At 34.3% G+C, this 26553-nt stretch overlaps 4 protein-coding genes across 9 annotated transcripts; 1 reads left to right on the forward strand and 3 right to left on the reverse strand.

The window, feature by feature from the left end:
• Positions 1213-12284, forward strand: LOC109340384 (phosphoinositide phospholipase C 2-like). Of its 2 annotated transcripts, XM_019578071.1 has the most exons (10): positions 1213-1672; positions 2617-2813; positions 3329-3464; positions 3545-3790; positions 3884-4113; positions 4534-4651; positions 5028-5180; positions 5269-5355; positions 5456-5790; positions 12269-12284. In XM_019578071.1, exons 1-9 carry the CDS (start codon positions 1373-1375, stop codon positions 5747-5749), a joined length of 1761 nt encoding a protein of 586 aa, XP_019433616.1. In that variant the 5' UTR covers positions 1213-1372; the 3' UTR covers positions 5750-5790; positions 12269-12284. The 2 variants fall into 2 exon arrangements, with proteins under 2 accessions (XP_019433616.1, XP_019433607.1); XM_019578062.1 differs by lacking the exon at positions 12269-12284 and having other exon boundaries at positions 5456-5978.
• On the reverse strand, positions 7612-10466 carry LOC109340353 (putative serine/threonine-protein kinase-like protein CCR3). Its single transcript, XM_019578031.1, has one exon. The coding sequence runs from the start codon at positions 10267-10269 to the stop codon at positions 7870-7872; it is 2400 nt and encodes a 799-aa protein (XP_019433576.1). The 5' UTR covers positions 10270-10466; the 3' UTR covers positions 7612-7869.
• Positions 9977-26157, reverse strand: LOC109340361 (dual specificity tyrosine-phosphorylation-regulated kinase 2-like). 3 transcript variants are annotated; one of them, XM_019578047.1, is made up of 9 exons: positions 25719-26157; positions 24307-25087; positions 23765-24044; positions 23225-23332; positions 22696-22974; positions 22349-22492; positions 21616-21816; positions 14910-14915; positions 9977-9988 (listed from the first exon to the last, which is right to left on the reverse strand). In XM_019578047.1, exons 1-7 carry the CDS (start codon positions 25990-25992, stop codon positions 21634-21636), a joined length of 2049 nt encoding a protein of 682 aa, XP_019433592.1. In that variant the 5' UTR covers positions 25993-26157; the 3' UTR covers positions 9977-9988; positions 14910-14915; positions 21616-21633. The 3 variants fall into 3 exon arrangements, with proteins under 3 accessions (XP_019433592.1, XP_019433599.1, XP_019433586.1); XM_019578054.1 differs by lacking the exons at positions 9977-9988; positions 14910-14915 and having other exon boundaries at positions 21405-21816; positions 24307-24993; positions 25024-25087; XM_019578041.1 differs by lacking the exons at positions 9977-9988; positions 14910-14915 and having other exon boundaries at positions 21405-21816.
• On the reverse strand, positions 15827-19947 carry LOC109340394 (carboxy-terminal domain RNA polymerase II polypeptide A small phosphatase 1). 3 transcript variants are annotated; one of them, XR_002106789.1, is made up of 7 exons: positions 19581-19946; positions 17449-17577; positions 17246-17366; positions 17074-17155; positions 16500-16653; positions 16153-16380; positions 15827-16112 (listed from the first exon to the last, which is right to left on the reverse strand). XR_002106789.1 is itself a non-coding variant. In XM_019578089.1 (7 exons), the coding sequence occupies exons 1-6, from the start codon at positions 19872-19874 to the stop codon at positions 16249-16251; spliced, it is 912 nt and encodes a 303-aa protein (XP_019433634.1). In that variant the 5' UTR covers positions 19875-19947; the 3' UTR covers positions 15827-16143; positions 16223-16248. The 3 variants fall into 3 exon arrangements, 2 of the variants coding, with proteins under 2 accessions (XP_019433634.1, XP_019433625.1); XM_019578089.1 differs by having other exon boundaries at positions 15827-16143; positions 16223-16380; positions 19581-19947; XM_019578080.1 differs by having other exon boundaries at positions 15827-16131; positions 16223-16380.

Here is a 26553-nt window from a genome sequence, read left to right on the forward strand (position 1 = left end):
TCTTTAAATCATTTGTTTGAATTTTACCTTAAACGAACTATAACTCTAACATTGGTCAAGTTAGAAAGAGCGAACCCTATGTATTAATATAAAGCTAAATTTAAACATTATCAAATATAAATTATAAAATTAAACAAGTAAGATTAAAAGTAAAAGATTTAATATATATTCCAAAATAAGTAATATATTTCGAAGAAGCGCTATTTGTACTTCCAATTGTAAAGAAATATAATTATTTAAAAGAAATGTTATAAGACATAAAAATGCTTTGCTTGGCATGCGAATATACTCTACTACGATGCTGATTAGACAACGTTCTACATTTCGACACTAAACAAACGTGGAAAAGAACAACCATCGGTTTTCATTGATAATTAATATCGTCATGTGAACAGAGAAAACCGACATATTAATTTCAAACCCACTCTTACGGTGAAACACCTTCTACTACACATATGAACGTCCTATTGTTTAATTAGCACTTCTCTTTATAATAAAAATATAGATAGAGTAGTTTTTTTTGGGTATACCAACTATATTTCCTCACTGATAAAGAATTAATCGTAAGGTGTATAATTATTCTAAAAAATATTATTTTTATGAATCAAACTTTATCATTTAATATAATATGATACATGAAAATATAATGGAGTCCTACGTGTACATCTTAGGTAGACTAAGCCAACAAGGTATTTATAAGCATTAACCTGCTTGTTAACACTCAAATAATTTAATAAAATTATTATAGATTAATAATAAATATTATATAAAATATTTAATTTTAAAGAAATAATATAAGTAAATTGAATATAATATAAATTGAAGAAGTTTTCTCTCCAATACATAACAATAATAGTAAAAAATGTCACTAACATTTTTTATATAACCAATAATATATGTTAATTTTATAGATAACAAATTAATCTTTTTCAAGTTATGTCACTTCCAATAAATATGATTTAAAAAAATTAAACTTTTAATTTTTTATCTATATGAGATCTAATATGATCAATTAATCATATACCATTATATTGATACTTTTGGTAATAAAATAACAATATTACTTAAATATAGTAATTAATTACGAATAAATATTGGTTCAAGTGGTATATGTTTGATTTTCTTTAAGCAAGAACCTGGGTTCGAGTCGTGTAAATACAAAAAATGCAAGGATACATGTGGGAAAAAAATATATATAGTAATTAATTAGATCTACTCCACCCCAGAGCAGGTGAACTTGACCTCTGATATACCAACGAGACAAGTCAACCTTAACAATTAACAAATAACAACGTTACTAATTCACAACACATAAACTCACACCTCTCTCTCTCTCTTTCTCTTTGGTGAATAACACAACCAAATCATCATCATGTCTAAACAAACATACAGTGTTTGTTTCTGTTGTCGCCGCCGCTTCAAACTCGCCTTAGCGGAGGCGCCACCGGAGATCAAGACCCTTTTTCATACTTACTCTGATAACGAACTTATGACAACTTCTCAACTTCAAAGGTTCCTTGTTGAGATCCAGAAACAAGAGAAAGCAACCATTGAAGATGCTCAAGCTATTATCGATTCTCTCAAGCATTTCCATCGAAAGGGTCTTAACCTTGAAACTTTCTTCAACTACCTCTTTAGTGATAATAATCTTCCTCTCATACCTTCTCTTGGGGTAAATAAATATTATTTTTTTTACCATTTTCAGATTTTTTTTTTGTTTTCGCTCGTTTCAGTTAACTAGTTATCTATGGATATATGCACTTGTGAGTTTTGTATTTTTCCTAAAGTTTTGTTTTTTTAGTTGCTTTCAATTCAATTTTGGTAACCATTTTAAATTCTTAATATCTCCAGCATAATTTAACACTATAGAGATATTGCTTAGTTGTATTTATGAAGTATGGATCGTTATTAAGAACAATTTCGCAGCTGAATTAATTAGTGATTGGGCTTCATTTTGGTGATAAATATACATTTATTTTATTGCATATTTTGGGTACAAATATTATATTGCATTTTCTTTGAACTCGTCCAATGTTAGGATTTGAAATTTCTTTGGTCTTTGACTTTGCAATCTGCCAAGTATTACTATGAGACTAACAAGCACTATTCTGATTTGGAGGCCCTCTATTAGGATTTGTAATTGAAGTTACATAATAGGAAGTAATAGTAGAATGGTTTATGCAATTAGATGGTAAAACCTTTCTCTTAAGTTTGCTTCTTTGGGAAAGACATGGCATTGCTACTAATATAAAGTGCTTTGCTTCATATTTCATTATAGTATACCCTTTATTGTTTGGATATTCCAACGGTATCACAGTGTCTTCAAGACACGCCTTTACTTTTTATGTTGTTTTGTCAATGAACATGATTTACGATTATGCATTATGATATTGTTTCATCCATGTAGCTGACCCCAACTAATGAGAGTTGTAGTAATTTAGTTCAGGTGTTACCGTGTTACAGAGAAGGTTTTTGAGTAATATGTAGACATGAAACTTTGATTAACATATTGGATTCTATTCATCCTACAAATCTTCATTACTTCAATAAGCATCGGTAACATGCATTCTCTTGTTCTGATCATTGTGTTTTGTTAAATTGTTTCTTCTATTCCAGGTGCACCATGATATGACATTACCCCTGTCTCATTATTTCATATATACCGGGCATAATTCCTATCTAACTGGGAATCAGCTTAGCAGCGATTGCAGTGATGTCCCAATCATACATGCTCTGAAGAGAGGTGTAAGGGTGATTGAATTGGACATATGGCCTAATGCATCAAAGGACAATGTGGATGTTCTTCATGGAAGGTAAGTTGATGGGTCACATGATGTTGACTTTTATATGAATTATCGCCAGTCCTCGCTCTCTCCTTTACCTTCATTTTTCGTTAGCAAATTAGGCAGAATTTAAAGAAATAAATTGAATGGTTTTAAAAGTTATGTTATTTATTTCAATTGCCTTTTTTCTGCTCTAATTTCCTATCTTGAGTGTAAAAACATGAATTTCCTTGACAACACAATTTTGCATAGCAAAATGGTTCTCCAAAAGTTTGCTGAAGGTTTATTCTATTTTCTTTTATAATGGTGTTGTCAAGATAAGTTGAAGTAAAAAGTTGACAAATTGTAAGTATTTTATCTGCAATAAAAGAAAAGGTTTGAAATATTTTTCGTTAAAAATTAACTAAAAATGGTTGTTGTGAAGCAGGATATATGTGTGTGATACTAAATCAATAGATTATTTACCATTGCAAATTGAAACTAGAAATGATATTCTTAAGAATTTGAAATATAGCTGTTTAAATATCCATTTCTTTTTAATACAGGACATTGACTACTCCTGTGGAGCTTATAAGATGTTTGAGGGCTATTAAGGAACATGCCTTTGTTACATCGGAATATCCAGTTGTTATAACCCTAGAAGACCACCTTACTCCCGATCTTCAGGCTAAAGTGGCTGAGGTTAGTTACTTGTAGTTTTACTGAGATTCAAGATGCTTACATTCTTGTATTTGACTTGACAATCCTATCCAAATTTCTAGATGGTTACTCAAACATTTGGAGACATACTATTTTCTCCTAGTACAGAAAGCATGAAGGAATTCCCTTCTCCTGAATCACTTAAGAAGAGAATTATTATATCAACGAAACCACCAAAGGAGTATCTTGAGGCAAAAGAAATAAAGGAAAAAGGGGATGATTCACAGAACGGAAAGGCTTCAGGCGATGACGAAGCTTGGGGAAAGGATGTCCCAAGCATGAAACGTGGTACTACTGCTGATGTCAAGGTCTGAGACTAAATCAATCATGTATACAAATTGCCACCGCATTTAATTTTTCAGAGGAAATTTGTTAATGAATTTTTGGTTTGCGATCGTTAGGACACCATTGTGGATGAAGATCTTAATGATGAGGAAGATACTGATGAATCAGACAAGTCACATCATAATGAAGCACCGGAATATAGACATCTAATTGCAATTCATGCTGGGAAGCCTAAAGGTGGCATACATGAATGCCTCAAAGTGGATCCTGATAAAGTGAGACGTCTAAGTTTAAGTGAGGCACAGCTTGAAAAGGCTGCTATAACTCTTGGGAAAGAAATTGTCAGGTATTGTTAGATGTTTCTAATGAATTCTTTTATGAGATTACTTATTTTCACATACTTAAAAATTCTCAATACGATATCGATATGAACGGGCATTCTACAACTCTTTATTGTCGTGCAAATGTAGTAAAATTTGACTGATATATAGTGCTTCAGTTTTATTTACTGGCTATCTTGACGGTGTACTTCATAAGCATCTGATTCTTAATGTTGATAGTAACTGTTTGACCCATCCTCTTGTTTGACAGTTTATGGTTATGTTAGAAACTTCTGAATGCATTAACAGTTTAGGCATTATGCCCAATGGTTAATTCATTGTTTGGTATAAACTCAAACCTTTTCTATATGTCGTTTAGTTTGTAGAATTTCTACTACTTCTGAGTTCTGAGAAAGTTTTATTTCCTGATTGTTGGCTTATTATAGGTTTACCCAGAAGAATATACTGAGGGTGTATCCAAAAGGTACTCGCATTACTTCGTCAAATTATAACCCATTAGTTGGGTGGATGCATGGGGCTCAAATGGTTGCATTTAACATGCAGGTTTCTGTTTCTTCCAACCCATTCCCCTCCTCTTTTATTTTTTCCAGAAATAACATTATATTTAGGGAGTTTTACCATTGCTTTTGATTATTATATGCGACATTCGTTTTCAAGTTGGTCCCTACATTTCAATGTGTTATATAACTCATCAAATGGCGCGACGGAGACCAAATTGAAAACCAATGTCACATATAGAGACCAAAAATATAGTTAAACCTTTATAAGTTGTTGAATATCTTCACTAATGTGTGTTACTGTCTGACTTTCTCACAAATAAGGATGTGATATTGAATTCACACTTCATCAATGTCCTAAGATATTATTGAATGATATTGTTTGATATGAATCAGTTCCTATTGTTCGTGTTTCCTGGCAGGGTTATGGCAGATCACTTTGGTTGATGCATGGAATGTTCAAAGCCAATGGAGGGTGTGGTTATGTTAAAAAACCAGACTTTCTATTAAAGACTGGTCCAAATAATGAGGTCTTCGATCCTAAAGCTAAGTTATCTGTGAAGACTACTTTGAAGGTAAGGGTTACATCAATGAGCTGCATCGACCAAACGACTTTGGTTTAGATCCTAATAAAGGTCATGCTAAATCTTATTTGATTTCTAGGTAACTGTATATATGGGGGAAGGATGGTACTATGATTTCAAGCACACACACTTCGATCAATACTCGCCTCCAGACTTCTACACAAGAGTAAGTTATAAAGCTATCGTACTAGGTCAAAGGTTCGATTCTTCCATGGCTAAATTGTTGTGTGACTCATTTGAAATTAATTTGATAAACTTTTATGCAGGTGGGGATAGCTGGAGTCCCAGATGATACTGTAATGAAGAGAACTAAGGCAATAGAGGATAATTGGTTGCCTACATGGAATGAGGTATTTGAGTTCCCACTTACGGTTCCGGAATTGGCGCTGCTTCGCATAGAAGTTCACGAGTATGACATGTCTGAGAAGGATGACTTTGGTGGACAAACAGTCCTTCCTGTGTGGGAGCTAAGAAGTGGAATTCGAGCTGTTCCGCTATACAGCCAAAAGGGAGAAAAATACAACTCCGTAAAACTTCTTATGCATTTCGAATTTTATTGATTCTGCTCTGTGCATGTTTCTGCTCTGCATCATGTACAGCCATCGATACGGTCGCAGAGTTTGTATGTAGATAGCTGGATTGTGTCGTGAATCACACGTTAAGAAATAAGCTGCATTGTGTGTTTTGTTTTGTTGAGATGAGTGTAGCTGCCATTGTGTGTTGCAAGGTTTGTCATTATATATAGACAATACTTCAATTCATCAACAATCAAAGTTTGGTTATGGTATTTAATGTTTTCTTATTATACTTTTGTCTTAAAAAGGAAGTTATGGTTTAATGAGGCAGTTATTTTCATTTCTTTTCCATAGATGAATAATAAAAGAAAACTATTAACAAAATATACAACGTAAATATTTATTGAGCCACTTCCAAAACGTGCATGGCAGTGAAACAGAAAGGAGTTGAGGTGCATTGTAGTTATCAGCAAGTATCTTTAATTGAAATATCATTATTAACTTATAGATTAGGCTAACAACACATCACTTCTAATAAAATATCTCTCTTAAATGTTTATATACCAAAAGTAGAACACATTGTTGTGTCAAATCAAGTCAGAGAATTATAAATAAGATGTGGTGTGTAATTATGTGGCCATAAGACTACAAAAATAATACTATAATTGAAGGGAAAATATTGATATTGCTACTCAGCTCAAATGAATTGAAATGTAGAACATTTCCTAGCTTTGTATCACTTATGAGATGGATATCTGTAAAGGTAATAGCCTTATATACAAGACATGAAGACTCACAGGACATTAATTACATAGGAGTATAGGAGAGGAACAAGGATCAGTTGTCCCAAATAGTATCACAAATCTTGTCTCACACCGATGAAAATATATCTTAACAATTAAAAAAATTAAACATTTATTATTATTTTCTGTTTTTGTTTCATTGTCATTGGTGAGAGACATGATTTGACAACAAATCCTATTCATATGAGACACACTCATCATCCACTTTACTGTCCCAACACATTGCACTTCACAAATATATAAACCACTAAGCCTATGGCCCATGGCCCTAAGTTCAGCATGTGAAGAATTTGCATGTGTCATTAATTTTGAGCCATTTTGGCACCGTTCAATATTTGTTTAGTGGAGAAAATTTTGCATTTTAATTATCTCTTTCATGAAGAGCAAATTGTCACAAACTGAGTCCTCAATATGCATGTGTGAAATTGGCATTAACAAATCCACTTCTTAAATGGTTCTTTATTGTAGCCATCATAGAAGTCAGCAATAATCTTTTAGAAGAGAATAAATAGCTAGATAGCAAGAAGGGTCTATTTTGTATGGGGACCATGTTTAGAAAGATGATAGATAAGGAAAAAGATTAACTATGTTAGTTGTGGGGCCAGTAGCTCAACTACTCAAAGAGCAACCAAATAATGAGATAACTTGCATGGTGTTCTCATGCTTTGAAGGCCAATCTTTTTGTTCACACTCTTTCCTACCTATCTCAAATGCACATCAATTGTGTCATGGATTTAGTAAAATACAGGTAGCTTATTTGTCACGAACTATGATTGGTTAAAAAATATCTTATACTGGACTCGATTGATCAATCAGAATCCATAACAAAAAGTCAGCACACTTTGTATTTGTGGGACTGTGAATGTTGTCATGTTTGTGACAACTTATCCTACCAACTGTAGGTATAAACAATATAATTCTCCATAGTTATTGGTTCATACTTTCAAAACCTAGTGCTGAGTTTTCTAATTTTCTAACTTTAAGAAAACAAAGTACATTGCTTTAACGGGTAGCATAAATATTGAAGGACTAGGAGAGAAGTTGAAAATTTTGTGTAGTTGTAGACAAACATACAACATGCATTAGGCATCAAGGATACTTTAATCTGCAATGCATGTGCAAGGCATACATGCATTGCATGCTGTAAACTCATGAAGACTTAAATTGCTACAGATAAATTGTAAATGATCATTTCACTGGCTGTAAGTGTTTGACAAAATTCTACATACAGCTTAATGTTATGTTAGATGTAACACTCCTAGACTTCACAAGTCGAGAGCATAGCATGTAAACTAATCCGAAAGAATGTATAAGAATCATGAAGCAATTTCAATTTTGTTCCCCTTTCGCAGGGTTTGAATATCAGACAGATTCGGTAGAGATTGTTGCACTGGAAAAGCTGCCATGACTAGTGTCACAAAGAGTCAAAGCACGCTCCAAATTGGCCACAATGTCAGCCATGGTTGGTCTATCCTTCCCTTCCAAATGTACACAATGCATCGCAGTATAGGCCACCAGCTCCACTGCTTCTGTTTCATTCAACTCTGGTGGTACAACCCTCGGGTCCAAAATCTGCGACAATTCTCCTCCCATGATTGCAGGCACAGCATATTCTACAACACTCACCGGGGTGCCTCCATTCTCACCATGCTTGAATATAGCTCTCTTTCCTGTTAAGAGTTCTAACAGTACCACTCCGAGCCCATAGACATCACTCTTTGCTGTCAAAACATTCATACCATAATACTCAGGATCAATGTATCCAACCGTTCCAGCTGCCTTGGTAGGCCAATAATCATGGCCAGAATCTGGACTCATCAATGACAATCCAAAATCAGATACTCTTGCCGTCCAATTTGCATCGATCAGAATGTTAGACGACTTGATATCTCTGTGAATTATAGATGGAACTGCATAATCATGAAGATATTCGATTCCTCGTGAAGCATCCAACGCAATTTTGATCCTCATTCTCCAAGAATTCAAGACACTACTATTCCTGTCCACGTTGTTTTTGTCATGTAAATGATCATATATTGCCCCATTCTTCATGTGTTCATACACCAAGAGCCTTTCATCTTTCTCTTCACAGTACCCAACTAGCCTAACCAAATGCTTGTGGTGTAGACGGGACAAAAACGCTAATTCTGATTCAAATGCACTCTCTTTCTCTTGGAACTTCTTTGTCTTGGTACTAGTGTCACCCCTCTTGATCGCCACCTCGCAACCATCGGCAAGTTTGCCTCTATAAACAACACCATAACTCCCAGCACCAATCTTGTTCTCGAGTGAGAAATTGTTGGTGGCCGCAGCAAGCTCAGCCAGTGTGAACTCCTCCGCCCTGTCTGGATGTTTCGTTGATGATGTTCCACTCCTCTGGCGCCGCATTATTCTCGAGCCCTGACGCATAATGATGGACGATCTTGAAGGGCTATTAACACCGCCATTTGAACTGCCACCTCTAGTAATTGTTGGCTGCACAGAATTATGGACTTTCTTCTTCCCTAAACAAACACCAGTCCACAAGCAATAAATTACGGTGCAAATGCCAGCAACAGCTCCTACTGATCCAACAATGGCAAATACCAACAAGCAAGTTGTCAATGCCTTCGACCACGCAGGAGCCAAGCATGGTGGCTGCACCAATGGTGGTAAAGCTGGTGGTGTCGCCGGGAATGGTATTTGAGGTGAACAAGGCCGTGGCTTGCAAATGTTACCATGACCAGAACACAAAATTTGAGACTGAGGATACATACCACACTCGCTACAAGAAGATTGAACACAAGGCCCAGGAAGAATAGGAGACAAGGGAAGCACAAACCTAGAACTCGAACTATCGCTATTAGACCAACCAGGACCCCAACACATCACAGAAAAATTGTTTGTTGTCAATCCACATGTAAAATTGGAGCCAGAAACAATTGTCTCAAAAGAAACACCTTGTGTAAAATTAACAGAAAACAATCCTCTACCACCCCAACAAATAACAGAACCATTCAATCTCCTAATAGCACAGCTATGTTCAGCTCCAAGAGCCAGCCCAGAATACTCGAAAGACCCTCCTTCTGGAACATCAATTTGACCAAAACTATTACTTCCTCTACATACCAAAAACCCATTTGAATTCAACCCACAAACATGTGATTCACCAGCTATAATACTCAACATAGACATGTTTCTAAACTCACCCTCTATTCTACTAGCAATAGATCCATTACCCCAACACCGAACACGATAACCATTCTTCATAATTCCACAAGAAAAACCTGACCCAGATGAAATAGAAGCAAATTGTTCATACCCAGATGGCAATTCAAACGCGCTATTGATTCTCCAGCACGACACCGTTCCGGTACCAACAACGGTGGCGCAAACTTGCGTGTCACCAACGGCGAGATTCTCGAATAGAACAGTGTCATTTTGGTAAAGTCTTCTCCTTTCAAAAGTAACGTTGGAAGAGACGGTGTCCCAACAAAGTAAGCTGTAGTTACCGGACCTGAGACCGCAGAAGTAGTTTCTTCCGCCGGAGATGGCGGAAAATGAAACGTCAGGGATGACGGGGATAACATGGCCGCGGCGGTAGCACTCAATGCGTCCGGTTGGTTGTGATGCCACGATGCCGCACACGGTGGCGGAGGCGTCAATGAAGGCGAGGCTGGTGGCAGAGCCCAGAGCATGGCATAATGGTAATAACAAAGAGAAGGTTAATACGGCGGCAATGGTGGTTGTGACGGTGGCGGAGAAGGGTGGTTCAGTCAACATGATCTAAAAGAGTGGATTTTGAAGTTAAGGGTGGTGATGGCTTGTGATTGTTTATACTTCATTTGGAGAGAGAGAGAGAGAGGGAGAGAGAATGGTGAAACGTTTCAGGGTGTTTGGGTGTTGTGGTGGACTCTCAGTTGTAACACATCACAGTTCACAAACATCGTTTCAAACATTTCAAGGAAACGTTTCGAAGCTGGTCTAGTTTTTTAGCCACTGTTTGGTTGTTTCCACCTTCTCAAATTTTATTTTATTCTACTTTCTCATTTATCAATTTTATTTCTAATTCATTGCAAACATGACTAAGAATAATAGTATTGAATAAGAAGTAAAGTGTTACAAAAATTAATGACATAAATTCTAGGAAATGTTAATTTTTTTATGCAGCAAAAATATTTTTTTACCTTTTTAGGTAATGAACTAATCTCTTTTGAGGTTGTGTTTCTCAACAAATATTACTATAGGAATCGAACCTTCGACTTTATAGATTCAATGGGATCTTAATTATTTTTTATTTCCCAATTTTTAGAGACATGATATATGTACACGAAAGTTGAAGTGGCCAAATTATTTATTGGTCAAATTATTTATTGGTCTTTTATTCATAACATTAGTGGGCATGGCAACAAAGCCATATGGACATAAGTAATGCGTATTCATATATCTGTCCCTATTTAGGATACCCTATGAATAATGAGTATTTGGATGTCAACAAGGATTTTGGATTTGACCTTCCAACAATATTTTGGATGATGTCCAATAAATTATCCCTTAAAACGATATTTATGTACTATGAAATGTGATTAGTTGAAAAAATATATTTAAATTAAAAATTTAATTATTAAATATTTATTCTGATTAATAAAAGTTCATGATATATGAAGTGACACAAATTGTGAGACAAAATATGTACTCTCAATAATTATTGAGTAGACTTGCATTACTTGAAGCCAAAATACAAATTGTGAACAACAAGAGCATATTAAAATGGGAAAAAGATAGTATTTAGTATTTTAAATTATAGCTTGTTTTATTGATGGAGTTCTAATTGAAACAAAAATTATGCTTATTTATTATGAGAAATATTTATGTTTACTTGTATGTTAGAAGAGTTGCACCAGAAAAAGTATATTTCAAAGGAAAGGTGAGGCTTAGGTAAACGAACTTTGTATTACAAATATTCGGGAGTTTAAGTCATACCAAGTATTTTGCGAATTCATTAATCCCAACGTAAATGGTATGCTATTAAATGAATTATAATAAAACAACCCAGTCAAGATGTACGCAAATTTATGAAAAATATGGACCCCATAATAAATTTAATTCAAAGATCACTTGACCAATTTACATAAAAATAACTAAAATAAAATTCATGCTAACTAATGATCATTAAATATTTTTATGGTACATAATGTTTTGTATTTGTTTACTATATTGAAGCAACCCTTCAACCAAATAGCAGAATTATGGGATAATAAGAATAAGGATATGGTAGGTTGTGGAACTCAACTATAAGAATGATGTTTATCATTATAATAAGATTATATATGTTATTCATATTTCATAAAGAGGTATAATAGGTTATAAAATAATATGTTTAATTTAAATAAGAAGAATGAAATGTTATTTGCTGAAATGGTAAGCAATCCTACATTGACCACTGTGTGTAACATAAATATAATGACCACGTGTGACGTGCCTTTGGCTTTGGGTGTACTAAGAAGAAAGAAAGAGGGAAATGAAAGAAGGGTACTTTTTAAGTTGGCCAAGTACTAGGAAGTTTCAGATATAGTGGCTGAAAGGGACAGAATTTCATTCTTTTTTTAATTATATGATGTTTATTTAATAGGGAAAACAATTTCTATAAGTTTGCATGGAATCAACCTATTAAGAGTAAATTCAGATGAAAAATAAAACTAATTTTAACTTTTTTCGCCTTGTGATACGGAAAATGAATAAGGGAATAAGATAAAACCGTACACGTTTTCAAGATTTAAAAATTAAAATAAGATTGTCAATGTATAAAAAAGTTCCATTATCTATAAAAAAGCATTGGTTGACAAGACTAGGGGTGTTATAACGGGCTATCTATAAAAAAGCATTGTACTCGGACAGGTTTGGGTTAGCCTACATTGAGTTCGAGCTAAATTGGAGTTCTTTTGTAGTTGAAATCCGCCCTAAGTGGGTTACGGGTTGTAGTGGGTCGGCCTACATAAACTAAATTTTTTTTTTTAAATTTTTTAACATATTTAATCTATTTAAAAAAATATGTATCTTTTGATATTAACATATGACTTTTAACACATTTGTTATGCTAAATGCAACCAAAAAATTTATTATAGATCTAATGTCTTGTGTTTGAGTTAAGACGTGATGTTAAGTCTATGTGTATGACACATAACTCTTTTATTAAATCTCTCACTTCTATTGAACTCTCACTCTCTAACTCAATATAATTCGTAACTTTACTTTAATATATAAACATTTCGATACTACAAAAAATATTATATTTTGTATGTTTAATGTCAATACTTTCATTGTGAACTATTATATTAAATTTAGTTGTGTGGAGTTTTTTATGATAAACAATTTATGTTTATTTTAGTTTTGTTGTAACTTTATTTTCTTTATTATGCTTTTGTGGTAAAAGTTAAATTGAATTAAATACACAATAACATAATACTTATTATCTATCTTTTATTATAAATTGTATGGTAAATTTTCATCTAGTGCTTATTAGTTATTACCAAGCTAAATGTCACAAAAAAGATTAAAACAAATAAGTAAAACGGGTAGCCAAAATTTAAAATAGCCCGATCGGGCTAGGCTAAAAGTCCGATTTCAATAAAAAATACCTAAAATAATATTCAAACCCTATAAATTGGATTTAGCAGACCGGACCAACCAGGTCCGACCTTTTGACAGGTGTAGACCAGACCATGTAATACTCTAAGCAATGCAAAAATTGGACATGGTAAAGAACTGAACCAGAGTGGGGAGAAATGAAATGGGTTAGTTATGTAAAGGTTATTTTCTTTATTGAAATCGGTGACCATCAAGCTTTAGCTATAAATACTGGAGAAGTGAAATGGGTTACTTATGCTAATGTAAAGTAAATGTTAATAAGTATTCTAAGCATATTTATTAATTTAATATGTATATATTGACTAAGTATTTTTATATTGTCTGTAAATAAATCATTTACCATTCATATGTTAACTATTATTATTCTCAAACAAAAGTAATACGAATTAATAGTGTATAATATACTGATAGTATAAAAAATTTACAATGAAAGTGAGTATATTTATTTTGGGAAATAATGTTTTAATATATCAAAACATAAACTTAACTTTCCAATATCTTATGTTTCATGCATATGCATGTTGGGGAGAATAGATATATGATGTCCCAAATTTTATATCACATAAGTATGTTAATTAAAATTTTAAATAATAATAATTTTTTATTTTTGTTTTATTGTCATTTGTGGGAAACATATCTTTTTTTTTTTATATTCCATTCTCAAATACAGTATGGTTCAAGTCCAGATGCAATTTGGTTCTTAGCCCCACGAAAGTTTGTAGAAGATATATCATAATTTTGTATAGTAGCATGCTTTTAACATATTTTTTATTAGAAATTGGTGGTTTTGAACTTAACATTTATAATACCTAGAACTAATAAAACCCACTTAACCAGAGGATAAACATTTTTGGTTCACGTTAACAACCCTCAAACGCAAATGCTTGACGCCCAAACTTTTCCTATTAGTACCAACAAGCATTGGTAAAAACATTATTTTCTAAAAAAAATTCTATTTTTTATTCTTTAATAAGTGCCATAAAATTAGCAATGCCATTTTTTTTCCAGTTAAGGGGATAGATAAAATGTACATATATAGTAGATAAATCCTTTCCAGAAATATTATACTACGTATTCACCTTCAAAGATGTATAAATAAAATGTTATGTCCTTATTTTCAAACTTACAGATACCAACATCATTAATAAGCAATTAATTATTAGGTTACTTTTTGACCAAATTATTTATAGAAGCTAACATGAAATTAAGAAGGGGGATGATAAAGTAAAGACAAAAGCGCCAACCATTTGGACAGTGATGTTAATACCAATTGCATAAGAGAAAAGTTTGAAAATTTTGTATAATTGAATGAGAATTGCTATATCCTCCTACTAAATCCTCATACCCACAAAAAAATGACACATGCCACTTATAAATTCAATCATTGATAATTAAAGTATGTTATTGTGACACATGTCATCTTCTTATGGGTAGGAGGATTAGTAGGAGGATATAGTAGGAGGATATATCATTTTCCTAGTTGTATTATACTTGAGATCAAGTTTTGTCATTGAATTACCCTGCTAACAAAGAGCCAAGAGTATATATTGCACAAGAATTCCCATGAGTAAGATGATGAACATGAAAAGCTACATTAAAGTCAAAAGGAGACAATTTGACAAAGCAACTGAATGAATGTCTAGGAATAAATAAAGGGTATTTAAATAGACAAACATAACACACAAGGGAAGAGAACTAGAGAGAAAGTGCCACCCTGAGAATGAAACATGCAGTTCCAGCTCCTTTTTGTCAAGTGTTGTTTTGTTTTAACAAACTTAGCACTTAACATGATGTTGGGTTTGTGGCCAATAATTAGTTAGTGGTTGTTTCTTTAACAGCATAAGGCATATGCCATACTCTTAGTCACCTGGATTGCCTTGCCACTTGCTACCCAATACATTGCTATGAGAGTTATGACAAATACCGTCCAAGACACTTACCTAAGGGTATTTTATCACCTTTTGAGTAATGAATTAATCATTTTTATGGAAAAATTACTACCCTTATCAATAAATATCGTTCTCAAGTGTCACATATACGAGGGGGTCTGCTGACACCTTACACCATTATATCAAAGTTGAAATTACAAGTATTCAATGTTATAGCTTCAAAATGTTCCTTTTAGGAAACATGACTGTTTTCTTTTTAAAAATGTCTACCTAGCACAAAAAACTTCTCCCAAGTCACCCAAAAATAAACTAAATAAAAATCATTATAAGCTATATGAAAGCTCCAGGCATCATATTTCTCATCAATAGCATAAGAGTGCTGCTAATGACCAAGACCACGAAGTACAAACCACCTAAAATCAGTAGTTTTAAAAGCTGGATACTAACACAAGTTGTTACCACTGTCTTCGAGCCCTTGAAACCTTTAATTTCAAAGTCTAAAGCATAATAAAGTAATTGATCCTGACTACAGAAAATAAATTGAGAATGCAAATAATTTGTTCAAATTGCTTTCTATGCTTCTCTAACACATAAAAAGGACAGTCTAGTGCATGAGACTATCAAAGTAAAAAAATTATGTTTCTTTACGACTACTAATAAGAAACTGAGAGAGACCGCTATAAACTCATAATATTGATAAGAATTGAAGTGGTGTAATTGATTTGTTTTGATCTGATACATGGTGTAATGCAGTGTGATGATTCAAAAGAAAAGGTTGACTACTTTATTTATAACAATAACAGACTCCTAACAGATCATCTATGATACAACAAAATACTGTGATATACTTTTCAGATATTCTGTCACTAAGCAATGTAATGAATGCTTGAACTGCTAATGATTATTGATAAATAATTGTACAAGTTACTAACGAGATTATTCCCAACAAATTGCAAGCCTATAAACAAGAATCAGCATAATTCCCAACAGAAAGCAAGCCTATAAACAAGAATCAGCATTATGGCAATCTACATACTTAAATGACGAACGGATCTGACTCCAAGAAGCAGCATTTGAAACCTCCGGATGCTCCAGAAACAAATTGGTTCTATACAAAAATCTATCAGACCCAATCAGTGTCTATGCTTCCACCACTAAAATTAAGAATATCACAAAAAAAGGAAAAGAAGAAGAAAGACCTTGTTGGCAAATGATCTTAATCCTACTATGTCCAGCAGGAAGCTGGAATTCCTTGCTTTTGGAACCAATCAGGCATGTGGAACTTTTCATAGAGCATAGGTCTTACATCTTTCTGCTCAGAGAGTTGCTTGAGAAGTGGAAGAATGACATCAAGAAGCTGATGAGCATGGAAAATACAGATGAGATGGAGAACATATCATCGAAATATCAGATGAGGTGGTTTTGTTTTATTTTGTCAGTGGTGATTTTAATTTTCAACAGCACATATTTACGGACCTGTGTGTCATGTGGTTGCCCAGCAGAAAATGGGATGCATGGAATTCCATTTACTGGTTGCAACAAGAAGCTGAAGGGATTGTTATCTACAATAACAATGCGGCATAGATCCTTTGAGATGTAGGTAAGATCTTTGACATGTTCTCGATATTCCCTGCATGAATCCAGCATAAATAAGACTACTTGTACAGCTACGTTTGGAAGACTCCACTCTGAACTTCAAGCTCAAAAACATAGATAACTAAATAACTTCAAAACGTAATAAAGGATTCCGATTAGTCAAATTTGATATTGTTAAAAAATTATTGAGAAAATAGCAGTATCCGTAGGTGTTTTATCAGTGTTGCCAAGATAAAATGATCTCCACTCAAGGCTGTAAAGAAGAAAGGGATAGAACATGAAGACATAGGTTGGTACCAAAAGAACAAGGAACAAAAGACCAGAAAGAAAGATCAAATGAGTTATAAAAAATAATTCACACTAGTTGCCTGGCTACTAGCAATGAAGGAGCAACAAGAAAGATTAGTTACACGAAAACAGATTAGTGGGATTTAAATGAGGCAGAGGAACTTACGTGCTGGTTGTTGAAGGCCGATAAAGTCGTAGACTAAACCGATTTTCTATGTCTATTCTGTCAACAAGGGGTCTAGCGTAACCTGTAAGAGATATATATAATTCATAAAATTTGAAAAGATCTCCCAAAAAACAAAGATGTGTGATACAGCAGCTTAGTATTTGATGCAAACCTTCAAGACCGGCCGTAAACAGCACCAAGTCCGCAAATTCACTAAGTTGTCTTATGAATTCTTTCAACCCAGGACGTTCGAAGACTGTAACGTAATTGATTTTAGGTTTCCCTTCTCCTTCCTTCAAAGTCCAACATGCCCACGTGAGGACATGGTATTCTACCTCTGGACAAGCAATAGATACAAGTTATAAAATAACATACCTTGTCTGAAGAAACACATTCAAGCTCAAACCAATTCAAACCAGCTTCAATAGCTTGATTGCGCAGTGCAGCTGGTAGACTTGATGTCTCATATGCACATACCAGTGTTTCATCCAAATCAAGTACTACCTACAAGTGCACATGTAAGATCAGAATCTACACCACAGGAAATTTGTGATAAGACTGGAAGAGAAGATTTGGGTATGGGGAGGAAGGAACAAAAGAAACAATATAAAGAATGGCATCTTACGCAAATTTATAACAGCTCATCAAAATAGCACCTTACAACAACTTTTCTTGCTTGTTTTAACAAAAAAGAGTTCAACATTGCGAGTTGTCCTCTCTATTGACAATTTCACTTGTGAAGAATTATTTATTCAAATATTGAAAATCAAAACACTGTGAATCTCATGTTTGACATGGAACCCTCTAACTTCAGCCACATGTTGAGTTATACATAGTTCAAGATGATGGGGAAATTGATGGAAACATGAACCATAAGATTCAAGCGGGTTAGATAAAATAGTGGAGTGTTTGATGTGTCATTTGTGATAAAAAGGTATCACTCATGCTTAAGAGAAAGTTTCACCGCACAACTATAAGACCTGCAATGTTATACGAGATTGAATGTTGGGACTTGGGAGATAAAATGTCAACAAGAGAATAGACTGCATATAGTAGAGATAAGAATGTTGTGTTGGATGAGTAGACACAATAGACAAGGTAGGATGAGAAATGAATGCATCGATGAGGAAGTTGGAGTAGCTCCTATTGTAGAAAAGATGGTACAGTCGTACGTCTTAGGTAGTTTAGACATGTGTGGAGGGACCAATAGAAGCCCACATAAGGAGAGCATATCAAATGAAGCTATTCAATTCCTAAAGGAAGAGAGAAACCAAGAAAAACCATAGGGGAAATAATAAAGAAAGACTTAGAGCTCAATGCTTTGTCAATGAACATGATTCATGATGGAGCATTATTGCGTCGTTCGATCCATGTAGCTGATCCCACCAAGTAAGATAAAGGCTTGACTATTATTGTTGTACCAAAAATTGGGTACTTGCAAGACTGTGCTAAAGGTATGACTATGCAATGAGAGACTACAACATTAAATATCAACAAATTACAACAAGACATCAACTAGCAAACTGAGGAGTCAGCATAGGACACTACAAAATAAGAGCAAAATAAAATATTGTCTTCATTATAAGAAGCCAAAACATGACAGAATGGTAGCTTTAAGATAAAATGCATATGTTATGACGAGCCACTAGCTCTGTAAGAGTAAGCAACATCATTAGCTATATACAGCCAAACATACAAGACTAGCTGCTGTAATTGTGTTTTAAATGTCACTAAACAAGGCAAAACATTTCAAATCCACTGCTAATATTTTGCTTTTGGTCACAATACTTTCATTTCCAGGACACTTCAAGATGATAGAAACTATATATTTTCCAAAATGAACAAGTCAACAAGACCAATTAACTTCATAATAAATATATTCATGTGAAACCAAAACTAGGACTTGTATAAACAAGCAAGAGAACCCAGGGGGAGGCATTAAATCTCTGCAGCAAACCATAAAAAATGGAAAAGTAACAAATGAATACTCTCTCTGTGTGTGGACTATAATAAAACGATAAGGCATGTTCATTTTATATAAAACTGCAAGGATTGAAAAGGAGAAAGGTTTGACTAAATTTGTCTGCACTCTACAATTGCAAGCAACAGCACCAAAATGGTGCTCAAACTCTTTTTTCTCTCCTTATTTTGCTAGTGTTCCTTTTGATTCGCAATTATGCATGTTTCAGCATCTTTATCAGACCCAACTAAGATCAAAGCCAAAACAGTTCTATTTCAAGATTCAGTTCTGAACACTTCACATATAGCTCAAATTTTGGGTCAGAAAAAAAAATCTAAATTTCTCTAAAGAAACAACTCTACAAATTGATTCCCAAATCCAATTTCACTTAAAAATACATAAATTCTCACCCCCTCTGTCATTTCTGATTATCACTCAGATTCCAAAAAACCTAGCAACAACAAAAAACATAAAACCTAGTCCTCAATCCAAGACTACCATGTTCCATTTAACAAAAAAAGCATGGGTTTTTATCGTGATACCATACCAGGAGTTTCTGAGAAGGGTAGTGATCGGAGTCAACATCGGTGATTTGGACGGCGGAGACGGCGGTTTCAGGCGGCGAATCAAGGTGGTGATGCAGTTCAATTGAAGGTAAAGGCTTGAAAGATGAATTAGAATTAGAAGAAGAGAAAGAGAGTAAAGGGTAGTGACTAAGGGCTCTGATAATCTGAAAGAAGATTTGGAAGAAGAAACCGAACCAACTCAACACTGATTTCCACAGTTGCTGAGTTCGTGGCGAGTTAGATGGGTACAACTCTGTCTGAGTCAACTCGCCCATTGGATTTCGATGATTGATTATTCCGTGGTGGCTACGATATTGTAATAATATATATATATATATATATATAAGAAATTAAGAATCGTGTGAATGTGTGATTTTTCTTTCTTTCTTTCAAGGGGGTGGGGTCATGGTGGTGCTGCGACCAGGTCTAGAGAGAGAAAATTGGGAGAATAGAGAGAGAGAGAGAGAGAGAATTTGATGTATCTGTGGTCCACGCGCTACCGTGGCGCGTGATGATGGAGAATTTGTCTAGCTCTCGTTGGAAGAAGGGACTTAATTTAGAAAATTTTCTACTACAAATTCTTCTGCACCACCATTTATCACAATAGCATAAAGTAAAGTGGTACTTTGTCTATTGTTTAGTAATAATCGGTTTAGAAATGATATATTCTTTAATTTATGCTTATTCAGTTTATTAGCGAAAAGGTATATAATGAAGATGACACAAAGAAAAGAATGTTATATTCTGAAATGTAAGGAAGTTATTGATAAAAATTTCAATCAAACATGTTTTCTTGACTCTTTATCAAAATTATATAAATGTTTTAAAGTGGATGTGTTTAGTGAGATGTGGTCATTATAGCTGTTGCGATCCAGATTGTGATCGTTGCGGTGTGAAATATTTTGTGAATAAAAAAATAGTGTTGATATTGATGTGGTTGAATTACAGCCTAAATGTGATCTGATGCGATTGTGTTACAGTCGTACAATTGTGATTCGGTATGATGTGGTTGTGGCGGTCACTGCAACCGCAACTTGAATCAAGTTGCTAATAACATTCTTTTGCTTGATTGAGAAATGTCCACCAAGTTGCCTAAGACTAGACCCATCATAAGCTTGGATGTCATTGAGATTCATGTTGCTTGGACAGTTTGGTCGAGACTGAGAGGTCTGACCAATCTTCTTGTCCAAGCTATCCTGATCCAATCTCCCCAAGTCAATCTGAACTAGCCTGAGGCTACTGCTTGAAGGCTTCCCTGCTCAAGATGCAATTTGACCCAAACCAAACTCCATGTCATCCTTGAAGTCATCCCTCATTCATGCTTGCCCTGCTGATCCAAACCCTCCATGCTATGTTTGCATCACACTCAACGCCATTATTCTTGAACAACTTGGAGTCGGGCTTTCTTTTCTTTTCACACTATCACGGATACGAAAATAATGAGAAAAATGGGATTCAATTGTTAATTGCTCCTATCGAAAATAAAATTGACTGCAGATTCGAGCAATAACACATGATTTCAGAAAACTGTACGATTTTTCGGATGATGCAGTCCACAATTTGAAACGACAAACATTTTAAAAAAAGATATATTTGATCGTTTAATTATTTATGGTTTTTTTTATAAACTTGTATATTTGTTTGGATTTATTTTGATGCATTTTTAAAGTTATGATGCCAAACTAAATCTACTCCACCAAATGCTAATAGTTCAAGGATCCCCAGTATTGTGTTACTCTTAATGTTAGAATCAAAAGGATAACAAGAAATGTTATTGTCCTAATGCTCAAACTTCCCAATCAATGGAAGGCAAAAATAATGGGCAGAAGAAGTTCTGCACAAAGAACAAACTGTGAATCAACATGTAAAAAACAACATACAACATGAGACAATGAATTTACTTTGTGTTGCTTATAAAAAAAACCAAAATTGTGATTACATGCTTTGCTATATGAGGGAAAAATAATCTTATGAGATGGTGACTGATATAGATAACTTCAATAGAATTGCTGAAACTTAATCCAAGAAAGAATGCTACTTTGACTTGTACATGTATGAAATCCATGGATGCTTTAGTGCCTGTGTTGCAGTAGGCCTTCTTTTGGGGTTGATGTTAAGCAGGTATTTGACAAAGTCTACAAACATAGTATCTGTAACATGTAGGTGCTGTTCCAATGATGTTGACTCTGGAATTATGTACTCAAGTTGATTAGTCTCCTGTGTAAAATACTAAAGATTAGTTGAAAATAAATGAAGAGAAAAAATGTATACATTGACCGTATAAGAGATTTATACATTGTCACTTCATCATTCACCATTCATTTTTAATCATCATTGATTTTGCAAAAAAAGTAATACAGATGACTGACGGATGATATACTGATTGTGTATAAATCTTTAACTGATAGTACATAGATATTATACTGATAAATGAAATGGAGGATATGATTATGATTTGGAAATGAATGCAAGTCTGATTTTTTTCTTATGAATTTATCTTCACTATTGAACACAATGTGAATTACTAAGATGAGATTTTATTAGCCCTTGTAAAGAAGGGAACAGCAAATACTGGCCATCTAATACTTTAAGCAACAAAAAGTGTTTCCTGCTTTTTCCTTCCAATAAATGAGTTTATGTGACATATATTCAGAAGCAACAATCCACTAAAGATTTCATGGAGAATGAGCCTTATGTTGACCTTCTGATGAGAAAGGGAACATCTATCATGCGAAAAAGGGAAACGAACCTCGTTCACATGATAAATATCATATTCTTCGGTGAAGTACTTGTGTGTTTCCTGCCCTTTCACCAACATCTCCAGGTCAATAGGGCCCAAGATTCCAATCATGCGTGCGAGAATCATCACGATTGGATCATTTGGAAAGAGCACCTAAAGACGACACGAGGACTAAGGAGTCAGGATAAATAAACAGCAGAGAATTCTCTGATAATGCACTATCCCTCAATTATATTAGCTTAACAAACTGAAATATCCGATTGAATTCTATGGAAGAAAAAAAGTTCCATGTTCATGTTAACGCCGTAGAAAAAGTCTTCAATTAATATCATAAAATAGGCAAAGTAGAAACATACTTCACCAGAGCATAGCTCAGCCAATATACAGCCAAGAGACCATATGTCAATCTTTTCATCATATTGAAGGCCTAACATCACTTCGGGAGCTCTATAAGATCGCGATTGTACATATAGGCACAGATTGTCTGTTTTAAAGCAGCTGCTTCCGAGATCAATAACCTTTACTTTGCATCTTTTGTAGCTTTTGATAAGAATATTTTCTGGCTTCAAGTCACAGTGAACAATTCCCAAGTTATGCAAGTATTGCAATGCCTCCAAACATTGACGAGTAATGATCTGCAAAGAAGGATAACAACAACCCTGGTCATCATCCTTTGGCAACCATTTCATTCAGATTGTTGATTTGTTTAACAATGGATATGTATTGTTAAGAACTCATAATTAAGAGGAGCTGTGGATGTTGGCAAACATTTTAGGTCTGATGGATCAGACGGTGTTTTAGACAACTAACAAGATCACAACCGAATAAGTAAAATATACAGTTTAATGGATTACACACAGAAGTTATTAGTCTGGTTGAACAAACCTGTAACCTGCTTAATGTAAAATATGCTTCCCCTCCAGATTCTTGGTTGAATTTCTGATATTCATATAAGTTTGCTTGCAGAAGCTCGGTTACAAGGAATAAATGCTCCTGCAAATTTTCTAGGAATAGTTAGGGTTTAAGACTAAACAGGATGGGAGAAGGTAGGCAAACAAATGTTAATAACAAATATTTACTACATCATTCTAAAAGCTGTATAAAAAAGGACTATTTTTACTTTCCCATTTCGTTTCTTCGTTAGAGGATGAGTTTAGCGCAACAATAAGATTGTTGCTTAGTGACCACGAGGCCACAGGTTCAAATTCTGGAAACAGCGGCTCCGCTTGCAGGGTAAAGCTGCATACATCTACCCTCCCTATACCTTATTAAGTGGGAGTCTCACGCGTTGGGTTGCCCTTTTATTTAGTTTCGCCATTAAACATGTATAGTTTTACCAATATTTTGAACACATCTTCAACAAAAATGAAATTTTATACCTTATATGAAAATAATCCAGTTGTAGATTCAGCCTTCAAGACATACCTGATAGTAGAAATAGTCATAGAGGCGCAGAATGTGGCATTCATCTGCTGGATCATGCTTATTAACAAGTCTCAGAAGCCTGATTTCATCTAAGCTTTGATCAAAAAAGTCTTTGTCATTTTTAATAATCTTCAAGCAAACATCTATTCCTCTCTGAAGATCATATGCCTGAACAACCCTACTGAAAGCAGCTGAACCGAGATATTCTGTTACATAGTACCTGCCAGCTATGATTGTATTTAGCACAATCGGCATTTCCTTGTTTTCTTCATATCCAGTCCTGCAGATGCCATAATCGATGAGAGCAGATAATAACTAAGTACATCCTGAGACTCTACATAAAATCGACACAAACATAGTTGATGCCGAATTGCCAACAAAAACAAATAAAGATGAGGGCTAAAAAAAGGACAAGAAAGTGGCATTTAATTTCAAATTTTATTAACTATTAGCCTCCTGCACATTCATAATAAATATATGCTCCAACATTACCAGGAAGGTAGACATTGAAGTTTAGGACACAGGACCATCTTCATACAAACCTGTTCTTTCTATGTATAATTCTCAGGTCAAATACTTCATGTTCATCATCTTGGCTGTACTTTAAGACCTCAACATCAGTAGTAGTATCCTCTCCATATGCTATGATTTTTGGATCTTGGCACTCTTCAGCAAGTTCTCCACCATCTGGAGCTTCATATGCATTTGGTGGATCAACTCCAGCAACTTCGTTAGTTAAATCGTAAGGACCCTTGTACCCGTCATTGCTGTCGTTTTTTGTGTAGTAGTCAAGATTTTGATTCACAGTCTGCTGTGGAGCAGAATTAAAAGAGGTAATATCCCCAACAACCTTCAAACGAAAATCATTAAGATTGATTTCATTCAAATTACGGTAGCTGAAGCTTGTAGAATCTTCATTAATCTGGTTTTTATTATCCATATGACAATAACTTTCTGAAAAAGTATCATTTCCATCCCCTAAAGATGAATTATTAAGGCATGCCTTGTCCATGTAACCACCATTTCCCTCGAATTGTGATTCTTCGTAGTTGTGATTGAGACCCAGAGAATGGTCATATTGATTCTCAGTTTTTGATGTCATGACAAACTTATCTTCACTTCGACACCCAAAGGCATCGGCCCCTTCAAAATTAGGGGTCATGAAACACTCATCATCATTTTCATTATACCAATATGATTCGTTTTGCATATCAAAATCGTGATAGTCACATGCTGTGCCGAATTGAGATAACCTATCAGATGAATATTCGGAACCATTCCGAGTCTGAGAAACGGAGCAGATCCCATGTGGATTGATAAATTCTGCAAAACCAAACTAGCTTTTAGAACGCTCTTTAATCTAGTCAGTTCATGGGTAAACAAAAACCAACTAAGCAAAAGGAGAAGAGAAAAGGAATGACTTATACAAGAAGTCAATAATCAAGATTTGGATAAATCAGCTATAAACAAGAAAAAGTTGATTGTGATATGAAATTCAACATAAGTTAAATTTATATGAAATCAAAAAAACAAAATACAGTGGAGAATGACTAAAATTCATATTTTTCACAAAGATAAATTAATTGCATTTATATGCGGCTATTCATGTTGAAAGTAATGGTAGTTATGTTTATCAAATAAATAAGAGGAATAGTGTAAAGTGAACAGAAATCCAATTGAATTGTGAGAAACATAAAATCAAATACAAAAGATTCAAATTAACACTACCCTAAAAAGCAGAGATAAAAACACCACACCAATTATTGAATTAATGCAGACCATAGAGCTTCCAATATCTGAACATAAAAAGGTAAAATAGTCTTATTATTTCACACTCCATTTAGCTACGTAGCAGAAGAAGGTTAAAAACAGAGGAACTGAAGAAAGTGGAATTGAATTACTTAAACAGAAACAAATAGTGATAAATGAATATTGATGAACAAAGAAGTAGTACCTGAAGAAGAGACACGAGAAATAATTGAACCTATGCTAAAAAACTCATCATCCGAGGAAACAGAGAAGACTCCTCCGGCAGGTTCCGATGATCGGAGTCTAACCGGCGGTAACGGAGGGAGCATAGGAAAGTAGAATTTGTCATAGTCAAATGATGTCAAATGAGAACCTCCAACCTTATCTATGATATCTTGTTTGAGTGCTGACTCAGCTTCTGAAAAACCGTTCTTCCTCAGAAACTCTATCACTGTTTCTACACCGTTTGACACAGCCATGAAAACAAGAACAATAATAACTCAATGGTGATTGAAGGAGAGGGGCATTGAAATGCGAATTGAGAAATGTGGGAGGGGTAAAAATGTAATAACTCGCATGGTTTGAAATGTGCATGCTTCCTACCGTGACGAAGAGAGATTATGTGTCTCTCTCTAATTGTTGTCGTAAAACATAAGGGTGCGTTTCTCTTAAAGGATTTCGTTCCTGTGAATAGTTTCTACTTGAAATGATGTATACAAAAATATATGCACATAAGTTTTATGTATTGATTTCATTGTTCATTATTTATTTTAAAAAAAATGGTTTTTCACGTGTATTTTTATACTACAGACAATCCTATCCAAGCTGGAAACATCCACAAGTAGCATTGGGACGGGCATAAACATGCCCGTTTTTAAATAGGGCATAAAATATTATGTTCTGCTCGTCCTAAATATGGGCAGGGCAGCTTGCGGGCCGCCCTAAATTAAAAAAAAACTAAAAGTGACATAGTACTTGAGATTATATGGATACATGGTGTGATAGTATGATTAAAAACACAAAACATAACATCTTGTTTT

Source organism: Lupinus angustifolius, chromosome LG02 (genome assembly GCF_001865875.1).
Source record: "Lupinus angustifolius cultivar Tanjil chromosome LG02, LupAngTanjil_v1.0, whole genome shotgun sequence".
NCBI lineage: Eukaryota > Viridiplantae > Streptophyta > Magnoliopsida > Fabales > Fabaceae > Lupinus > Lupinus angustifolius.